Consider the following 21354-nt stretch of genomic DNA (forward strand, 5'->3'; position numbering starts at 1 on the left):
ATGCTGTCTGGTTCAGTAGCAGAATCAGTCAAGGGTTGAAAGAACTTTCTCCACCTGCTCTCATGCAAAATTTGCAGAGTCCAGGAGCAGTTGGGTACGGCAGTGAAAGACGGGTACCGAGAGAGTGGAGTTGAGGACACAAGATTTGGAAGCAAACACAGAATTGAGGCATTCAGCCTTCTCACGAGGAGTCAGCTCTGAAGCCATTTGAAGAGAGGGAAGGGATGGAAGGAGAGCATACACCTGAGACAGACTTAACAAGGTGCCACCAGGTTTTAGAGGAGGGAGACAAGTTTGAAAGTTCATTCTTGATGTACTCATTTTGCATATGTCTTGTGTTGACATCCAGAGGGCAGGGTACCATTAACTGGTACTGATACAGATGTTGTTTTCTGGCTCTCCTGAGAGTGGACACACACTTATTGCAGACTTTTTGGAAAGCACTGAGATTGCCTTCTGTCAGATTTGCCTTCCAGGAAGAGAAATCAAGTTGTTTCAGAGCAACTGCCTCGCCACAGGATTCAGTGTACCATGGGTGGGAAGATGGGTAGGATAATTTAAGACTAGTTGACTGCTTACAGTCCCTGCCAATCTACCTGAGTGAACTGCCAGTCTCGCCGGTGTTGAGGCAGCGCTCTGAGAATAGCCAGAGAGTTGTTGACTTTCACAAGCATGTGATGATATGAACAAAATGGAGCAGGAGACATTTGCAGGAAAGTTAGTCATCACCAAGCACAGAAGGGAGGATTTGCCATTTGGAGAAATCCAGATTGGAAGGTTCACTCCCATGGAGTCGTAAAAGTCCTTTCCTAAAGTGCCATGGCTGGTGAGAGAGTTATCAACACCCAGCCAAGTTGCGTGGCGACAATTTAAATTGCCACATATAGGGAAGAGAGAGTTGGGATGATTGTTTAAAAGTTTGGCTACGTTGTCTGAGAAAGATATACTGCCGTGGCCAAAAATATTGGCACCCTTGCACTTTTTTTCAAATAACTCACAATTTTCTCTAAAAATAAGTTGAAATTGATGAAAGTATTTAGTGTCCACAATTCTTTATTTCACTGTTAATATTACAGATGCTTTGTTTTTGATTCAGAACTTAATATATCCTTTTCAATCAGAAAATAAAATGAAATGGCATTGACAATATTATTGACAACAACAAACATTTTAAGGCCATTTTCCCTGCTAAAGTGGGGGTTAGCCAATATTATTGACACCCAAGATGTAATATTTAGGAGCACAACCTTTGGACAAAATAACTGCAGTCAAGTGCTTCCTGTAGCCATGAATGAGCTTCCTACGCCTCTCTACTAGCAGTTTGGCCCACTCTTCTTGTGCAAACTGCACCAGTTCTCCCAGATTTGAAGGGTGCCTTCTCCCAACTGCTGTTTTCAGATCTCCTCCGCAGGTGTTCAATGGGATTTAGATCTGGACTCATTGCTGGCCACTTCAGAACAGTCCAGTGTTTTGTGTTGAACCATTCCTGGGTGCTTTTTGAAGTGTGTTTGGGTCATTGTCCTGCTGCAAGACCCATGACCTTCGACAGAGACCCAGCTTTCTGACACTGGGTTGAACATTGCACTCCAAAATGCCTTGGTAATCTCCTGATATCATGATGCCATGCACACATTCAAGGTACCCAGTGCCAAAGGCAGCACAGCAACCCCAAAACATCACTGAACCTCCTCAATGTTTGACTGTTGGGAAGGTGTTCTTTTCTTTGAAGGCTTCATTTTGTTTTCTGTAAATATGGAGATGATGTGCTTTACCAAAAAGCTCTAATTTGGTCTCATCTGTCCACAGGACATTCTCCCAGAAGGATTTTGGCTTGTTCAGGTGGGTATTGACAAACTCCAGTTGGGCTTTCTTATATCTCTCCCTCTCAGCAGTGGGGTCCTCCTGGGTCTCCTGCCATAGAACCCCCTTTCATTGAGTTGGCAACGGATGGTGTGTTTTGACGTCGTACCTTGTGTCTGAAAGTCAGTTTGAATCTGTTTGGCAGTTGATCGAGGTGCTTTCTCTTCTATTCGAACACTCCTTTGCTGCAGTCTTCGATCAAGTTTTCTCTTGCGGCCACGTCCAGGGAGGTTGGCTACAGTGCCATGGGCCTTAAACTTCCTGATAACATTGCATACAGTGGCTACAGGAACATCAAGGTCTCTGGAGATGGACTTGTAGCCTTGAGAGTGTCCATCCTTGGCTACAATCTTGTGTCTGACCTCCTTCGACAAGTGCCTGGCTTTCTTTTTCTCTGTGCTCATTGTGGTGCGCACAGTGACACAAAACTGCAGAATGACTCCTTTTCTCTATTCAAACTGGTTGAATGAGTGATTTTTATATTGCAGGCACCTGCAACTCACCACAGGTGAGTTAATTCCAAAGTAAAGGAGAATCACCTGCTTCTCTAAATCTAATTATTTCGAACAACTTCTAAAAGGTGCCAATAATATTGTCTGGGGCGTTTTAAGATGTCTATGTGGATTAAGCTAAGATTTAGTCATTTTTTTCATCTTTTTTGATTTGTTCCACTGCAAACTAAAGAAATATGTATGTGGATACCAAAAGATTTTTTAATTTCAACAATTTTCTGGAAAAAATGGTGCATTCTTTGAAAAAAGTGCAAGGGTGCTAATATTTTTGGCCACGATAGTCGATGGAGTCGTCACTGTTCGGAGGATGGTACAACACAGATGAACAAGACATGGGAGCGGAGGGGAAGTTGTAGCCAAAGGTACTCCTGAGGGTTGGAGGTGTAATATAAGGTCAGTTCAGGGGTAGTGAGAAATTGAATTCTTAAGGTAAAGTGAAACTCCACCGCCGGGGCGTAGTTCAGGCCTATCGAATCGGAGGAGACAGTAACCTGTATGAGGAGAGTTTAGGAGGAGAGGGCAGTTTATACAATGTGGTTAATCATCCTGTCTGCCTATTCTCTCTATCTCGTAGTATGGTAGTCTGTGTTATGCAAGAGAGTGGTTGTCTTTGTATCGTGTATCGCATTTTCTTTTATAGACAAAGTAAATGTTTGTTTATACCTGGGTTTAGTATAAAGTAGTCAATTTGAGTATTAGTATCATGCTTGACTTTATACAGGATTCATGAAAATGCTGAATGTATGTGGTGTTTTCATAAAGTGTTGTACCACTACCCCCCCCTCCTCCTTTTCCACCTTATCAGAATCTGACACTGAGAAGCCACCCCCAACCAAGCCTGCAGTGAAACGCTCCAAAAATACACATGAATTGCTGATAAAAACACCTGTATACTCCATCTCTGACTCAGGTGAAAGTTTTTACTTGTTTATTTTATTTTATAGTCAATTGTATCCTTCAGGTAGCAGTGTGTAGCTGATTTGAAATGCTATAGGGAAGGACTCTCCACTCTAGAAGATAGTTCCTCAGGCACAGAGGAGGTGTGTGTTGAGTTTAGACTTGTTGAGAAAGAGTATCTCTGTTAGAACTGAAATTTGGAGGGGCAGGAGCAGTAAGAGCTGACAATTAGGCTGGTCTAACCCAAAAAAATAGAGTTGCAACATCATTACTTCAATTTTCAAGAGTACAAAAACAATTTCTGACTTTTACCCAGAAATAAATTAGTGCAGTGAGTTAGGATTTCACTTTTGCTGTTAGAAATTTCACGGCGCGAAGGGAGGGAAAGGGGAGGCGGCGCGAAGGGAGGGAAAGGGGAGGCGGCGCGAAGGGAGGGAAAGGGGAGGCGGCGCGAAGGGAGGGAAAGGGGAGGCGGCGCGAAGGGAGGGAAAGGGGAGGCGGCGCGAAGGGAGGGAAAGGGGAAGGGAGCGGCGCGAAGGAGGAAAGGAGAGAAAAGAGGCGGCGCGAAGTGAAAGGGAGGGGGAGAGCAAGGAGGGAAAGGGATATGAAGGGAGATGAAGAAAGAGAAAGAGCGGCGCGAAGGGAGGGAAAGGAGAGAAGGGAGGAAAAAAGGGAGAGAAAGGAATGAAAAGAAGGGAGGGAAAAGGAATGAAGGAGATGAAGGGAGGGAAAAGAGTGAAGGGAGGGAAAAGATATATGAAGGAGGAAAGAGAATGAAGGGAGGGAAAAGAGGGAAGGGAAAGAGGAAGGAGGAAAGAGGAGATGATGAAGGGAGGAAAGATATGATGAAGGGAGGGAAAGAGAAGGGAGGAAAGAGGAAAGAAGGGAGGGAAAGAGGTGAAGGGAGGAAAGGAGGGAAAGAATGAAGGGAGGGGAAAAGAGGGAAAAAGGGAATGAAGGAGGGAAGGAAAAGGGAGAGGAGGGGAGGGAGAAAGGAGGAAAAGGGAGGGATGAAGGGAGAAAGGGAGGGGTGAGGAGGGAAAGAGGCGGCGCGAGATGAAAGGAGGAAAAAGAGGGAAAGGGGAGGAAAAAGGCGCGAAGGGAGGGAAAGAGGCGGCGCGAAGGGAGGGAAAGGGAGGCGGCGCGAAGGGAGGGAAAGGAGGCGGCGAATGAAGGGAGGGAAAAGGGGAGGCGCGAAGGGAGGGAAAGGGAGGTATGAAGGAGGAAAGAGGCGGCGCGAAGGAGGAAAGGAGGCGGCGCGAAGGAGGGAAAGAGGCGGCGCGAAGGGAGGGAAAGGGGAGGCGAAGGGAGGAGGGAAAGAGGCGGCGCGAAGGGAGGGAAAGGAGGCGGCGCGAAGGGAGGGAAAGGGGAGTAGTATGAAGGGAGGGAAAGGGGAGGCGGCGCGAAGGGAGGGAAAGGGGAGGCGGCGCGAAGGGAGGGAAAGGGGAGGCGGCGCGAAGGGAGGGAAAGGGGAGGCGGCGCGAAGGGAGGGAAGGGGAAGGCAGCATATCAGGGCATTACCCGGGCAATAAAATGTTAAAACGTCCCCAAACAGCAGTTTGTTTTTTTTCCTAACTGCCCTGTTCGACATAAAACCGGGCGGTAGCATTTAAAAATCAAAACTAATGCTATTTGGTTGAGGCCTGCCTGCATGCGGTCCCCCCCCTCATCCTCCAACCTCCTCATGGTCCGTACTAAACGTGCATGAGCACCGGTGATATACTCGACCTTTCACTCGCACACATGCATGGATTTCCCCACACCTGTACTGCCTGGTGGCACGTCCCGCGTGACTTTGATGTTGCAGCATGTCCGTTCCCCACGAGGCTTCGGCGCTGCGGAAGTACATGGTTTGCGAGACGGTCACATAACCTCCACAGAGCCACAGACCCGAGTTTGAGTTCCGATCGCGCGCCTGTGAAACCCTCGCACAGCACACACGTAACCAAGAATAGGCCCGCACACACCCCATGGAGTCATTTGTTTCCATTTCTACCACGTCCATGTGTGCTGTCTAGTGTCTACGTACCTCTTCGCTTGCAGAAACTACCGACTAGTAATATATTGCAGTCTCTATTATATATTTATATTTAAAATTTGTAATCAAAGCACATGCAAAACGGTGGAAAGTAAAAAAAAAAAATAAAAAAAAAAGAGCCTCTTCACTTGCAACAAAAAAAAGTTCCTCTTCGCTTGCAGAAAGTACTGACTATTAATATAATGGCAGAACTATAATAGCATATTTATATTAATATTTTGTAATGTAAACAAATCGTCCAAAACAGAAAGAGCAAACTGTGTATGTAATTGCCAACAAAATGGACCCCTGTGGACTGTGCCGTCATGGATTGCAACAGCAGGTTATGAAGCACGGCGTTTCACTCAATTAAGGTATGCTTTCTGCACATTCCATAATCTTTTCCTCACTCAATATAATCGTCCGAACAGTAGAAAAAGTTAAGTTTAATACTTTGCTTGAATGAATATATAGTGTATGAGGTGCAGTGGAACACGAGAAGCAAGAGTGTTAGCATCAACTCCGCTTTATTGCGCGTCCGGATGTACATTCCTGCCACCCCTAGCGGGCGAGTCATGATGTACGAAAACCCAATCACGTGATACAGCACACTCCTCCCCTCGTAAAATGACAAGTCAAATGATGAAAGGACAATCATAACATGACCAACCGAAACCAATCAACACTCATAATCCTCCAAGTACCGCGGCCGCACGCTGACCCGCTTCGGACGGGCAGCGCCGCCAGACAGCCCAGGCTCAGACGCCTCCCGGCTCGGTCGAGGTGACACCCTCGCCGAACTCGCGCCATCTGCAATAACAACCGCCCCCGGCCGACCAGCCAGCCCGACGTCCCCGGGCAGGACTGAACCAGGCGAAGACCCCCCCGGCGTCGGCAAATCCGGCCCTGGCGATACAACGTCTGGCCACGGTGACATTACAGGTGGGGGTCCCACATCGTTCGGCCCGGGGGAGGGGGTGTGGTGGGGGGGTGACGCTGAACAGCGATCATGCATTTGGTACATGTGCCGCTTCCACACCTCCCCACCATCAGTCCGCACCATGCAATTCGCCGGGCCCAGTACCACAGAGACCACAGCCGGCACCCATTTGGAACCGTGGAAATAATCGCGCACCATTACCCGCTGTCCCACATCGAAACCGCGCAGCAGCGTCGGACGCGACACCGCCCCACTCCCCGACCCTCCAGGTCGCAGCAAATCCAGTCTGGACCGCAATGCCCGTCCATAGAGACGAATGGCAGGCGAATCACCCGTGACAGGATGAATCGCGTTCCTGTAATGGAGCAAAAAGACATCGACCACTGTCTGCACAGGTTCAACACCCCCTCCCCCCTGCGCAATGCCCGTTTCAACATCTTAACAAACGACTCAACCTGCCCATTCGTCTCAGGATGATACGGTGCGGACCTTAGATGTCGAATACCATTTTGACGCATAAACTCATCAAATACACCTGCGATGAACTGCGGACCGTTATCAGAGACCAGGATCTCCGGTAATTCTTTATTAGCAAAGATCGTCCGCAGTTTCTCCACTGTAATGTCTGCTGATGTATGCTGCATTACTACAACCTCCGGCCATTTAGAGAATGCATCGATCACAATCAAAAACATTTTGCCATTAACTGGCCCTGCAAAATCCACATGGACCCTCTGCCAGGCTCTGTCTGAGGTCGGTCATAGCCCCGAGGCTCGACGCGGGTTATCAGCATTTGTTTGACACGTGGCATAACGCTTAACCAACTGCTCAATGTCTTTGTCCAACCCCGGCCACCACAACAGGCTACGAGCAAGACTCTTGGTCTTCACAACGCCAAGGTGACTGACATGCAGTTCTTCCAAACACCGCTGCCTGAACTTCGGTGGAATCACCATCCTCATTCCCCACATAACGCACCGTGGACCAACGACAGCTCCGATGCGCGCGACGTGAAAGGTTGAAATGCCGGTGTCGAAGGTAGATCGCTCCAATTCCCCGTAGAAATCGCCTGGACGACACGGGCGAGCACCGGATCACGACCCGATTCCACCGCGACCTGTCTGGCCGTGATCGGCCCGCTTTGGACCTGGCCCAGCGCGAACACATCGAACCGGTCGGCTGACTCAGATGCAGCTGGACCCTCCGCACACGGCAAGCGTGAGAGCCTGTCACAGTTAGCATGCTTCTCGGTGCTTTGGAACTGAATATCATAATCGTAAGCAGCAAGAAACAGACACCACTGCTGTATTCGCGCGGCCGCTACCACCGGTACCCTGCGTTCGTGTCTCAGGATGAATTGAAGCGGTTTGTGATCCGTCTGCAAAGTGAAATGCCGCCCCAGCAGGTATTGATGAAACCTCTGCACACCCCAGACGAGGCTGAGAGCCTCGCGCTCTATCTGGGCATATTCCCACTCTGCTGCGGACAGCGTCCGGGATGCAAAACAAACAGGCCGCTCGGAACAATTGTCCATCCTGTGGGAGAGCACTGCCCCGATGCCATATGCAGAGCTGTCGCATGCCAATAAGAGCGGACGCGCAGGCTCGTGGTGCACAAGGACCGTATCCTCTGAGCAGCCGCTTGACGCGGTCGACCGACGCCTGGTGTGCAGGCCCCCAAGCCCAGCGCTCGTCCTTCCTGAGCAACCGTGTTAACGGCGCAAGTTGTGAGCTGAGCCCGCGCATGAACCTTTGGTAATACTGGGCCATACCAATGAACGAGCACAGCTGCGTCTTGTCGCGAGGCGGTGGCATGTGTTGAATCGCCTCCACCTTCCGAGGACCTTTCAACAGCCCCTCCAGCGTGATGATATGCCCGAAGTATTCCAAGTGGTGCTTGAAGAACGCGCACTTGTCCCTGTTCAAGCGCAGGCTGCACGGTTCTAGCTTTGTCAGCAATTGGGCAATGTTCGCAAGGTATTCGTCCGCCATTTTCCCCGCAATGAGCACATCGTCCAGGTAGGTCTGAGCGGGCAGGCCAATGCAAACCTGATCCATGGCTTTCTGCCACAAGGCCGGGGCCGAAGCAATCCCAAAACAGAGTCGGGTATATCGATAGAGTCCTTGATACGTGTTGATTGTCAAAAGCTCGCTACTCCCGGGATCCATCGCCAGGTGAAAATATGCATCACGCAGGTCTAGCTTCGTGAAGTATTGACTCCCCGCGAATCGCGCATATATATCATCGATTGACGGCAGTGGATATTGCTCCACGCTGAGCCCCAGGTTAACCGTGGATTTGAAGTCCCCGCACAATCGGACGTCTCCATTCCGTTTCAGCACCGTGACAACCGGGGTGGCCCAATCTGAATACGACACCCGTTCGTTCACTCCACAGGCCTCCAGCCTATCCAGTTCACCCTTGACCTTGTCCCGCAGGGCATACGGCACCGGTCGTGGTTTCCAAAAACGAGGAACCACCCCCTCCTTCAGGAAGAGCTTTGCCTCCACGCCCTTGAGTTTCCCAAGGTCGTCGCAAAACAAACCTTGATGTCTTTGAAGAATCTTCTCCAACTGATCCTCCCACCGGCTCGGCACGGTTTGCACAAAGTGAACTGCGGCCCAGTCTAGCCTGATGCGGGACAGCCAGTCTCGGCCGAGGAGAGACGGACCCCTCCCCCGCACGACGTACAACGGAAGCGTGGCGACCTGGCCTTGGTACCGCACAGACACGTCTGCCATCCCGACTGGCGTTATCTTCTCGCGGGTGTACGTAAACAGCGTGAGGTTTGACCTGATAAGCTTCAGGCCGTTGAGTCTACGCGCGGTCTGTTCGCCGATGATCGACACAGCCGCTCCCGTATCGATCTGAAACGTGATCGGCGTTTTGTTCACTTCGATTTCCACCGTCATCGGGCGTGCCGCCGCCAGGCCAATTGAAAACAGGCCCATCAACGGCTGCCGGTTCCGCCCCGGTTGCCTCGCATATCGCCGTCCATGACCTTAACGGTGGCCGGCGCCCCACGGCACACACGCTTCAGATGACCCACCTTGTGACAATTTAAACACACGGTGCCTTGATACGGGCACGCACGGCGCAGGTGTCGACCTCCGCATCCCAAACACGTCCGCGGGGTCACCTCGCCGCACGTGCGGCCACGCGGCGACGTCCGACCCGCACCGAAGGTCGTGCGCGCGTCCCGGGGTGCTTGCGACCCCGCGTGGCCGGTGATGGCCCGAACATCTCCGCGAGTCTGCTCGACCGCTGTAGCCGTGCTGACCGCCGAGTCGAATGTAATGGCTTCACCCTTCACCTTCAGCTTCACCCTTCAACCGCCGAAACCATCTTCGCATCTTGTAAACCAGCAATAAAACGATCTCTGAGCCGAGCTGGACGCTCCCCTGCCGTGAACTTGCAGGCCACGGACGAATGCTTAATCCACGCCACGAAATCAGCGACGCGCTCCTCTGCACCTTTTGAGAGGCAATAAAACTGGTATCGAGCGAGTTGTAATGACTTCTCCGGCGCCATGTGTGCTTTCATCTTCTCCACAACATCCCAAAACGACAGCCCGTCATCACGCGGCTTGTCCGGCGCCACCAAATCACTCAGTAGTCGATAATGCTCCGCCGAAAGCGAAGCGAGCAAGATCGACTTCTGTTTGCTCTCGTCAACCACATCATTCGCGTGGAAAGAAGCATCCCAATTACTCTGAAAACAATTCGAAGTCGTCTCCGACGAAAACGGGCACATGTCCGTTTTCAATCATCCTCGTCAGCCAACTAGAGTGTACGAGGTGCAGTGGAACACGAGAAGCAAGAGTGTTAGCATCAACTCCGCTTTATTGCGCGTCCGGATGTACATTCCTGCCACCCCTAGCGGGCGAGTCATGATATATGAAAACCCAATTACGTGATACAGCACAGAATACACCAAGTTATAAAAAATCGTTAATTTGTTAAAATTTTCAGATTTCGCTCCAGATTTCGACACTTATTTTGTTCACCAGATCCAATTCTTAAATCCGACATAATATTTCGATGATATACTTTAATTAGTCCGTGAGAGTGGATCGTGTTTCCAAATCGAGGCATGTTTGAATAGGCCGAACCAAATGGCGAATTAGGACCCCCATAGAGTGTGAGCGAGGTGTCCAAGGGTGTCTAAGGATGCGCCTGATAAAGGATATAATTGAATAAGGCCATTAATTATCTTCAAAAGGGGTGTTTTAATTAACCCAAACACCCAATTTTCAGTCCTGCACTTCCTTTAAGTTTTCTTGATGTGCATGCAAAGTTTCAGGCTGCTCGGTTTCATGGTTTTGGTTTTATGGAGGTGATGCACTGACAAGTACATATAGATAAGGGTGAAGATACAAAGCCTGGTTTCGTCAACAGAGTAGGGGTAAATGAATGTTTACTTATTTTGCATATGTCTTCTCCAGACATCTGGAGGGCAGGGTATCATTAACTGGTACTCTGCGAGTGCCATTTTAATTCCCCCCCCCCCAACCACCCTCCCCCAATTATTTTGGCTTGTCCAAATGGTGTTTTTATATGGTGGTAGTTAGTGTCTTGTATGGTGTTTCTGGGTGTTCCAAGTCTTGTCAAGTTATCTGAATGCTTGTGTTTAAAAAAACAAGAAAAAAAGACGACAATGACATTCATAGAATACACTACCTCATGCAGGCATGCTCTCATAAGAAACAAGTACACTGGTGGGGTTAACGAGCAGAAAATTTGATTAGTTATGATGTCATCCAGTAAAATGCCATAATAAGCGGTTTTAAAGTGCCAAATGAAGAAGGTGATTTGTGTTCCCCAGTGTTCAATTAAAGCATGGTGTTGGCTTAGTGGTTAGGGTGGCGACTTGGGATCCTAGGATCCTGAGTTCAAGTCCTGTTGTCCGCTGAATTAATATACACCAGGAGGTTAACTCAGCCAGTCATCCTTCCGAGGTCGGCAAAATGAGTACCAGTGTACTGGTAAGGGGGACACTGCATCAGCGGCATAGCCGCGTCCCAACCAATGATGCAACCAGCAGCCACATGCTGCACTCGATAGAGGGAGAGTGTTCAATTATATAATTCAATTGAAATAAAATAATGATTTTAAAGGCTGTGGAAACAATTTTTTGGAAGTTGGCTTCAACACCTTATTTCACATGTTACATTAGTTATTCGTGCCTGTTGTTTGTGTCCTTTCTGATGTCCTTTAAAACATTAAGTTTCCTGTTTGGTATGATTTTCAGTTTTATTTGACTGCCAAACAGGCAGACAGTGTAAAAAAAAAAAAAATAAAAATTCTCGCTCCTCTTTGTGATGGGAACAAATTCAGGGGTTAAACTTCAGGTTCATATTCAGATTTTGATTATGATTTGTGTTTTACATTGTTGAAAATACTGTATAACGTTTAATTGAAGTGAAGTAGTTCCTCGATCATAAGCTGACGTTTGTAGACACAGAGCTTTTCGCTTTGTGTGCATGGGGTAAAAAAAAAAAATAAACATTTTTGGTACAACCATACACATACCTGTGTTACGTGTGGCCTCCATGCCTCAGAGCGAGTGGTCCACAAGTACACGAAGGGTCACACGGCAGACAATTAAAACGATCTCTTTAAACTTGTCGGTCAATCAACAACCAACCGGGTGATAGATAACTAGCGACATGCAGCAGAAGGAACTTTAAAATACAATTTATTAAAACCCACTGTTAAAATGCACGAATATCATTCAATAATAATTCAATGACGATTCAATCAAAAATTCATCAGTAACTTTGAAATTCCACACAGGAAATACAAGTCACAGTCAATGCTTTTAAAAACTTAATCAAAGTTACATATTTATATTTCAATGAAGTTTCAAATATTTCAAGAACTCTTTAGAAAGGCAATTTTCCTTTGAGAAAGGCAACTTTACACTCACGTTTTAATACACCCGCTTTAACCAGGACTCATGCTGTGAATCAAAGTTAAAATCTTGCAGTGTCCGCACGTGCAATTAAGGAACATTTTGTCGTGTCGAAACAAGCGTGCAGGTGAGCTTTGCCTTGCTGAAGCGTGAATGCAAATTAACTTTGCCATGCAGAAACAGACGTGCAGTTGAAGTGAATATGCAAATGAACGGCCGTGGAGAGACGAACTTGCTGATTAAAGGTCAGCTTTGTGTATGGAGGGAGTGAGCCCTGTGGGAATTATCATGCGGTATGGATATCTCACCGTGTCTCCAGCTGAATCGTGAGAAGGAATGGGGAGGAGGGACGACCTTGACGCACTGCTGCCTAGAGAAGCTGTTGTCGTGAGGTGCCAACGTACAGTTGTTTCGTATCCCGAGTACTTGTGTTGGTTCTTCTTGAGCACAACCGATCTGCTAGCAGGAGTGAATCCACACACCAGCAAGGTGCACTGGATCAACAACCAGATCTGTGGTCATTGTGTCCCCAATGATGCAAACTCACGATGCCATCACAGCCTGTCTCCCGCTGTGCACAGCACGCCGCTGTTCCAAGGCTCCGTATGCTGCTGGAGCTGGACCTCTGTTTCACCTCCAAGACCTCCTCCGTGTCACTTCTGCCTTCTCCTGAACGCTCATCGCTTCACCTTTTATGGCAACCATGCCAGGCCAATCTCAAAGCAAGGTCACATAATGTCTGGATTCAAAGATCGACCAAAGCTTGACCATTGGTACTCCGACGCAGTCTACCAGCAAGGTGGTACTCATTTTGCCGACCTCAGAAGGATTACAGGCTGAGTCAACCCCACCTGGTATTAATTCAACGTCCAACGGGACTTGAACTCATGACCCAAAGATCCCAAGCCAGCCAACCGAAACACTATGCCAAGACCAAGCTAGAGACCCAAATATTTCTCCGCCATGCCACTACAGAGACCCGATTACCTCTCCGCCACAGCAATGCAGAAACTCAAAAATATAAGGAAAAAAAGAGCATAATTTTCAAACTTGGTCCACTTGCACCAAATAGAATCAATGAGTCTTTTTTTTTTTCTTTTAAAGTCAACTTCATCTCTTTCCAACGTTCCACCCCCCCCCCCCCCATTTTTCATACTTATGTCTTCTTCATCCCTTTTCACATTTTGCCATTTCCCTTCCTCTTTGGACACCCCTTGTTTTATGACAACTATTCTTTTTGCCCTTTTCCATTTTTTTATTCTCTTTATTTCTGTCATATTTCCTCCTCCACCGAAAGTGGAAGGAGGTTATGTTTTAACCCCTGTCTGTCTGTTTGCTTGTTTGTCTGGTTGTTGGTGTGCAGGATATATCAAAAAGTTGTGGACAGATCCGGATGAAAGTTGGTGGGCAGTTGAGGTGTGGAACAAGGACGGACTGATTAGATTTTGGTGAAGATCCGGATCCGGTGACTCAAATTTTTAAAGTGATTCTTCACCATTGAGAGATAGGGTGAAAAACGATATATAGCACGATGTCTGAAAAAGCTGTGGACGGATTCAGATGAAACTTGGTGGACACGTTGGGTGTGTGACAAGGACGAATTGATTCAATTTTGCTGAAGTTCCAAATCCGGATCCGGATCTGATAATTTTTAAGCGATTCCTCACCATTGAGATGGGGCTGAATTTATATAAATATATATATATATATATATATATATATATATATATATATATATATATATATATATATATATATATATATATATATATATATATATATATATATATATATATATATATATATAGAAATATATATCACGATATCTGAAAAGGTTAGACGGATTCGGATGAAACTTGGTGGACAGGTTGGAAGTGACAAGGGCGAATTGATTCGGTTTTGGTGAAGATCCGAATCTGGATCTGGAGACGAAAACTATTTAATTTTTGTAATTATGCTTCATCATTGATCAGGCCAAAAATGATATATAGCATGATGTTTCAAAAATGTATTGGCCCCGATATGTTCTCCTGGATCGGACTTTGCGTGGCAAAGGTGTGCGCGCTCTACCAAGTGCACTTCTACTTATTTTAATGTTTTCTTTTCTTTTATTACGGTTTGTTTCAAAAAAAAATCTCTTCTCCAGTGGAATCCAATTGTGCTTCCGACCATTGACTCCTGATCCTGTTCTCCCAACTATTCATTCCTATCTAGCCTCCCTTTGACCAGTGAACCTTGACTTTTCTATCCCTCCAACACTCATGTCAAGAGCCCTCCCCTCCATCCATATGTATATAACTCCTCTCAATCCTGAGATCTCGCTCTTACTTTGAAGAAAGTCTTACCCTTAAAACTTCGCTTCATCTTTTTTCAAACAGCCTTCAGCATACTTCTCTTAACATTTGGTTCAGGGAATTCTTTCACCTATAAAAAATGAAAGTATCTTGTTTGAACCCTGATGATTTTTACGTGTTCCCCCTTTAAGTGGCGAATTGATTTTTCACTTGGTTCCCAGGTAAGAGGAGTTCATATGATGTGGTCATATTGTTGTGGGCCGGGGGTCGGTGGCGAGGAGCGACCGCTAGACGGAGCAATAGGGCCGTCTCCCACCGAACACTCCGGATAACTCCAGAGTCGACGGGTCACTTAAAGGACCGTGGTCGCCAATATTTCGACGGCATGAGGTAGGGTCCACTTGTCTATTCCAATTTACCTAAGTACTCACGCGTCGAGCTACCGGGGAAGCCACACCCTCAGCCGATTCTGTCCGAACCAAGTCACATGTACCGACTCGGATCCGGCGTAACCGAGCGGAAGTTACCAAAGCTGCGCCGGACCAAATGAACAATTTACGGCACAAACGGCCTTACTACTTCTCAAGCCCGCACCGTGCTGGGTCAATGGTAGAAACGACAGGCAACGAACTGGAACATTTAACAGATATTTATTTACAATAGGGAGGGAAACACAGAGCAGAGTTATCCGAATAAAAGAAATGCAATTTACAATGAGCGAAAAGCACTTAACAATTCTACTTAACAGACTGGCGCCACACACACACACACACACACACACACACACACACACACACACACACACACACACACACACACACACACACACACACACACACACACACACACACACACACACACACACACACACACACACACACACACACACACACACACACACCAAAAAGAAATGGATCTCGTCGGGTCTTTATTGGACCCTCCAGCCGAGAAGGATATGTCAGCTGGGGAATCAGAGTCTGGCCCAGTACCTGTCCGCCTCGTGCGGTTTCTTCGGCCCTCACTTGTGGGGCTCGGGGTCCGTGGAGGGGAACGGGGATCCCTAACTCGAGCGCTCCAACACATGGGACTCGAACCCACGATCCAGAATCCAAATGAGCGCAGCCAGTATACACGAACGACCCGGTCAGCCTCGAACGACGATCGCCCACCCCGAGCACCAACACGACAAAGGAACCCCGGAAAAGCCCGACTCCAGACTGACTCCAAGAGGCTCACACACCCAAAAGACCGACAAGACCAGACCAACGCTTCCTCACCGCTCGCTCTTCTTATCCCCCCCTCCCCCGCGGGTGGAGGGAACCGCTCTGAGGTAACTTGTCTATGGATTGGTCGGGGGGGGGGAACATTCCATTTCGCTGGTGCGGGGTTAGTCCTGAGGTGATCTCACCCCTGATTGGACGAGAGGAACATTCCATCTCGCTGGAGCGGGGTTGGGGCTGAAGCGAATCTCACCCCTGCCTATGACCGTGGCCTCAAACGCGTGCGTAATGGCGCTGAAGTCGTGGAGTGGATCGATGTACAAAACTAATTATAAAAGAAACTCGCAGCGCACACATGAAATTCCCATTAGACATAAGGGACGGGACCCGAACTATAAACACATACTTGTCGAAATAACGAAGCTTTGGGACTGCTGTCTGTTTGTGTGCAAATGGCTTCCAAATCCGTAACACTGTACTGCTTTCATATTCTTCCTTTTTCGTGATATGCCAATCTGCATTATACACATCTGTGTAGTTTTCACAACTTTCTTATGTCTTGTCTTCTTTGAGTAATAATATATGTTTGTTTTATACCTGGATGTAGTATGAAGTGGACAGTTTGCATCAGAATTACTGTAGAGTTTGTGCATAATTGATAAAAATGTTGAATATACGTTGTGTTAACTAAAACAAAGCCTTGTATTGTTCCACCGCTCCGCGTGATCCTCCCCATCCTCCTCCCACAGAATCTGACAATGAGAAGTCACCACCAACCAAACATACAGTGAAACATTCTTCTAAAAATACTGATGATTTGCAGACAAAAACACCTGCATACTCTGTCTCGTGCTCAGGTGAGAATTATTATTTATTTATTTTTGCTCGTTAATCATAATATGGCTTGCTGAAAGATTTTTGTTGCTGAGGGTTTGTATAAGTATTGTTTTTCCATTTTGATAACATACTGGCAGCATTTTTTTTTCAATGAGAAACAAAGGTTTATAGCTTCCCTATAAATTGTGAAACAAAAGAGCAATCATTGCTTTTTAAAAAAAAAAAAAATTTTTTTTAAATAGTTTGTAACATGGTTAGGAATAGTTTGCAAAAGTGCAAAAATAAAATGAATCAATCACTGGATTGCGACCCTTCTGCTTCAGGAGTGATTGCCATTTGAAATCTTTCTCACTCTTGGAACCACTAATGGCAAGAGGATAGCTCCCTGGGTTATTCTTATGGTCAGCTTCTCGGAGAGGTATAATGTCTCGAGCTTCTGGAACTCATGATTAGCTAATAACCTTTCTTGGGCAGATTGCATTTCAAAGCTGATTGCTCCATTCGCTTGCTCCAGAGGATCAGGAGCTTCCTCACTTCTCAGATTATAATGATGTATCCAGCATTGATCCGAAGTGCAATGGATTGTGGATGCCGTGTGTGGGCTGGAGCTGCTGCTTTCCTTCTTTACCCAATCCCCCACTTTTAGGCATGGTCTAAGGTCACATATATCTTGTGACCTGAATAACATCCTTAGAAGGTTAATTGTCAGGGTTTGCTTCTCAATCACTGTAGTTACATATCTGTTCCTTGCAGTTTTTCCCCATCTTTCTTTTGGACATCCTTTTGTTTTTCCATGAGCCTTGACACCCAAATAAAGTTAGTTTTACATTTCATTGCAACAGTTGTCAGCCTGAGCCAGTTTCCTGGTCTGAATCCTGACACACCACTATTGTAGTGGTCATGCCGGTCCACTGGTTCGGATGTTCCAAGCAGAATCGCAAGCGAATGTCACGTTACTGTACTTCGGGAGAATGTTTGAACTGGTTAAGAAAGACCAGAGAGAGAGTCAAGCAATGGAATACCCTCTGCAGCCCAGATGTGAGCAACATAACCGATGTGCAGCTGGACAGGCGGAAATTGGATGGCGTCTCCACAGCAGGAGGTTGGACCACAACCATAAGTCTCTGACCCTTTTTGGCTGACAGCTAAATCTGCCCGAGCTGAACCATCAACGAGCAGTCTGAGGAACGGCATAGGGGGAAGGAATCATGAACCACAAGCTTTGAAGCCAGGAAGGAGACCCAAACCACAAGCTCACCGCTTTCTGGACATGTCAATCCCCGCCTACTCTCGCACTGGGATGTATGCGCGACCTTTGATAGGCTCCCACGATGCCAGTCGGCTCAATGGTGGGCACTTGACCAGTGCAGCTGTGAGATTCGCTCAATAGCAATTTCGTGCAGAACAAGGCTCATAAAGCATTGTGTTAATGAGAATACATGGACAGGAAGTGCTACTACTGGAGGAGACGCGATACCTGCGGGGACATAAGAATGATAAATATTGTTGCGGTCTCAGGGCTTGAGCCTACTACGAGGGGGAAATCCCCGGTTTCTCTCGACCTCACCCGGACCTGAAGCCACCGGGAGCGAATAAACTCACCCCACGGTGGGTTGCGACGCGACTACGAATGCCAATTCAGTGACCACGCGTCCCAGTGTCCATCCGTCTAACAACCGTTTAACTGGGAGTCCCGTGGCCTCCCGACCAGGGAACGCACCCTCGGCAATGTGCTACTTACCTTATCTGGTGATCTTGAATGCGGCCGAGCTGTACCACAAGCACACGCCGGACCTTGCAAACCGAACCGTCAGGAATATCAACCTCCCAAGCTATCTACGTGTGGACAGTGCTAGACGAATGGTGGAAAAGACGGACACGGACAGATCAGAAATAGATGCAACAAGAACAGGTTTATTTACACAAGTGAGCAGCAGTTAAAAGATGGGGGAGGGAACATAAGGATTTTAATGGCACGGAGAGAAATGAGAGTTTAGCAATTTGTACAGCAATAAGATCAGAGAAATAGAAAAGACACAGAGCAAACTTAACAAGTGCCTTACCTACCACTGAACACATTACATGGGCCTAATAATGCACAACCGTGTGTGTGTGTGTGTTGCGAGTGTATTTGAAAAAGGAAACTAAGAAAGGTGCAGCAGATAAGATGTGTGAGGGGATAGCCTAAGTGTGAGATCCTCCCAGATGTGTCGATAGTGTAGCTTGGTTTCCGTCCTATTAATTGGCTTGGCTCCACCCGCCCCCTCGCAGCCTTGGCTCCTCGCTCGTGATGACAGTTCGTGAGGTAAAAGCCAAAGGAGCGAAAATGCCAAGAACCAGGAGCGTGACCTCAGGAAACAGTGTCCAGCGCCCGTTGACGTCATGCCTCAGGATGTCCACAAACGACCATTGAAAGAGTCAAGCAAATAAAACGACATCGGAAAAGCCCGAAGGCACAAATGACTGTTGAAAAGAGCCTCCACGACCGTTGAAAGAGCCTCCACGACCATTGTAAAAGAGCCTCAAACGAGCGACCCTTGCAAAAGACGGACTGCCTCAAATGAGCGACCCTTGCATGGAGCCACGAGCAAACGCTCTGGGGTTCGCTCTTTTATAAGGCTGGCCTGGAAGCTTCGAGAATGTGTATGTCATTGTGCGGGGCCTGCATGCACATTGACGTTTCTCCTCCCTATCCATGCCCTAACGCAAGAATGACTATGGGGGAAACTAATGGAGCCGATTTCTCTCATTATGGGGAAACGGCCTTTATTAAGGGGAAACTTCTCTTATTATGGGGATGACAGAGAAACTGCTTTTGCTCAGGTTAATGCTGACCAAACATCGCCCAGTCACGTGATGGCTTACAATGAGTTTAATGGTTGAATGTTGCGAGATGAGAGATCTCCCTTAGAGCCGGGGGGGGGGGGGTGAGTTTTAGTTTTTGTAACTGCACTTCATGTCTTGATTGCCTTACATGTGTGTGGGAAGAGATTGTGTCAAACTACACTCTGTATTAAATAAAAGTGCTTGTACTTACGTGTCGTGTGAGAAAAAAGAAAGGGAGAGGAAATGAACAACAACAACAAAGAGAGAGAGAGAGATAGAGATAGAGATAGAGATAGAGATAGAGATAGAGATAGAGATAGAGATAGAGATAGAGATAGAGATAGAGATAGAGATAGAGATAGAGATAGAGATAGATAGATGGATGGAATGTAAGGAAGCGGTCAGCCCATGCCCGCATCAAATGGCGGCCAACGACTTGCCAACAACCTTCTATGTGCAAAAGAAAAATAGGTGGTGAATCCTAATCTACCCGTTCCAATGCAGTTTTGATCCCACTAACTGACTAACCCATCTAAAGGTAAGGGACTATTCTAAACATTTATTACGGGAATAACTATGCTGAAGGACCTACGTGCCGTGTGTACACATTTACAATTGCAGTTTCTCAAAACCACAACAACATTAACTGTAATGACCTGAAATCATTAATCTTCTTCTTCTTCTTTTGGCTGCTCCCGTTCGGGGTCGCCACAGCGGATCATCCGGATGATCCGCATTGTGATTTGGCACATGTTTTACGCCGGATGCCCTTCCTGACGCAACCCTGGTTGCTTCTTAGGACACAGGGATAACCTGAAATCATTAATGAGCACTATTAAATGAATATATATTCGTAATTTGTTTAAAAAAAAAAAATAGAAATTTTGTACATTTACGGTTGATTTACCCATGAGGTGTCTTGGAGCAAGCCTTTTCCCCACCAACTGCCTTCACTCCATAAACGCGTAGGTACACGAGAAGGCGCCCTGGGATGGAATTGCACCTGCTCCCAGAGTCCCCGAGAAGGTTCCAGGTCCCTGGTCCCGACACCTCAATCTCCATGCCTGGCCCCCGACGAGGCAAAACCGGACCACTTCGTGTAACGCGTGAAAAGCCGACCAGAAAACAGCCACGGACCCCTCCTGGGGAAAACGGTCCGGGTCTTCCTTGGAAATGAACATACAGGATTGCATCCTCTTCCAAAAAAGCCCCATTTCGTCCACATTAAAACTAGCTGGTGAGGGTAAACTTCCACAGGGGCTTTAGACTTAGACGGACTTCATCATATAAACTGCTCTTTCAATTCATCATTTCAACTGCTCTCACTTCATCCTGTAAACATAGTGCCTCATCCCTCAAGTTCCTGCTCTTTCATTTCTTCATACAAACTCAGTACCTTAGCCATAATTACTGCCTGGCTTAAAGGCAGGGCACGTGGATTCATCTCCTTAATCCAGAAGTATAAAAGTCTCCAACTTCTCCATTAAATTGTGCCGAGATCTCATGAATTCTGTAGCAACTATGGGAGTTGTGGACTGACTCTCGATGCTTTAATTTTTTATATTTGTTATTTACAATTGTCCTCACAGACGACTCCAACAAACCAAATTTACACCTAACAGTGGTGGCAGTGACATCTGACTCCATCCACTTCAACACTCGATTTCAGCTCCTGAAAGGCTTTCAGCACAATTACCAATATGGCGGCGCACAGAGTAGGAACACAACAATGCGTGTCATACATGTTCTGATTTGCTGCAAGCGATGCCAACACTGGCGGTCCCATTTACGGTTGAGGTTTTGCTTCTAAACTTGTCGCTTTTGGATATATACTGTATGTATGTATATATTATATCTATATACTGTATATATATATATAATATATATTATGCAGCAATTAAAAACTGAATATTTAGTTCACGTTCAAGCGAATCCACACGAAGCAGGATTCCGTAGGGTTGGGTATCACCGTACTATATGTGTGAATGTGATTTTCAATTTTTTTTTTTTTGTGCAGAAACGTGATTTATACTTGTCC

At 47.0% G+C, this 21354-nt stretch overlaps 1 protein-coding gene across 10 annotated transcripts in view; it reads left to right on the forward strand.

Annotated features, from left to right (window-relative positions):
* The window catches only part of RFC1 (replication factor C subunit 1), a 191305-nt gene that overhangs the window by 28107 nt on the left and 141844 nt on the right, over window positions 1–21354 (forward strand). For 9 of the 10 annotated variants that reach the window (XR_015062484.1, XM_085898573.1, XM_085898572.1 and 6 more), the window contains 2 exons: window positions 3178–3282; window positions 16403–16510. Coding sequence is in view for 9 of the 10 variants with exons in the window: in XM_085898573.1 (XP_085754699.1) it covers window positions 3178–3282; window positions 16403–16510 (213 nt within the window). In the remaining variant the exon portion in view is untranslated. Of the gene's footprint in view, window positions 1–3177; window positions 3283–16402; window positions 16511–20285; window positions 20554–21354 lie in introns of all 10 variants that reach the window. The other variant, XM_085898580.1, reaches the window with a different exon arrangement.

Source organism: Eptatretus burgeri, chromosome 10, assembly GCF_056783735.1.
Source record: "Eptatretus burgeri isolate ZD-2024b chromosome 10, Ebu_testis_v1, whole genome shotgun sequence".
Lineage (NCBI taxonomy): Eukaryota > Metazoa > Chordata > Myxini > Myxiniformes > Myxinidae > Eptatretus > Eptatretus burgeri.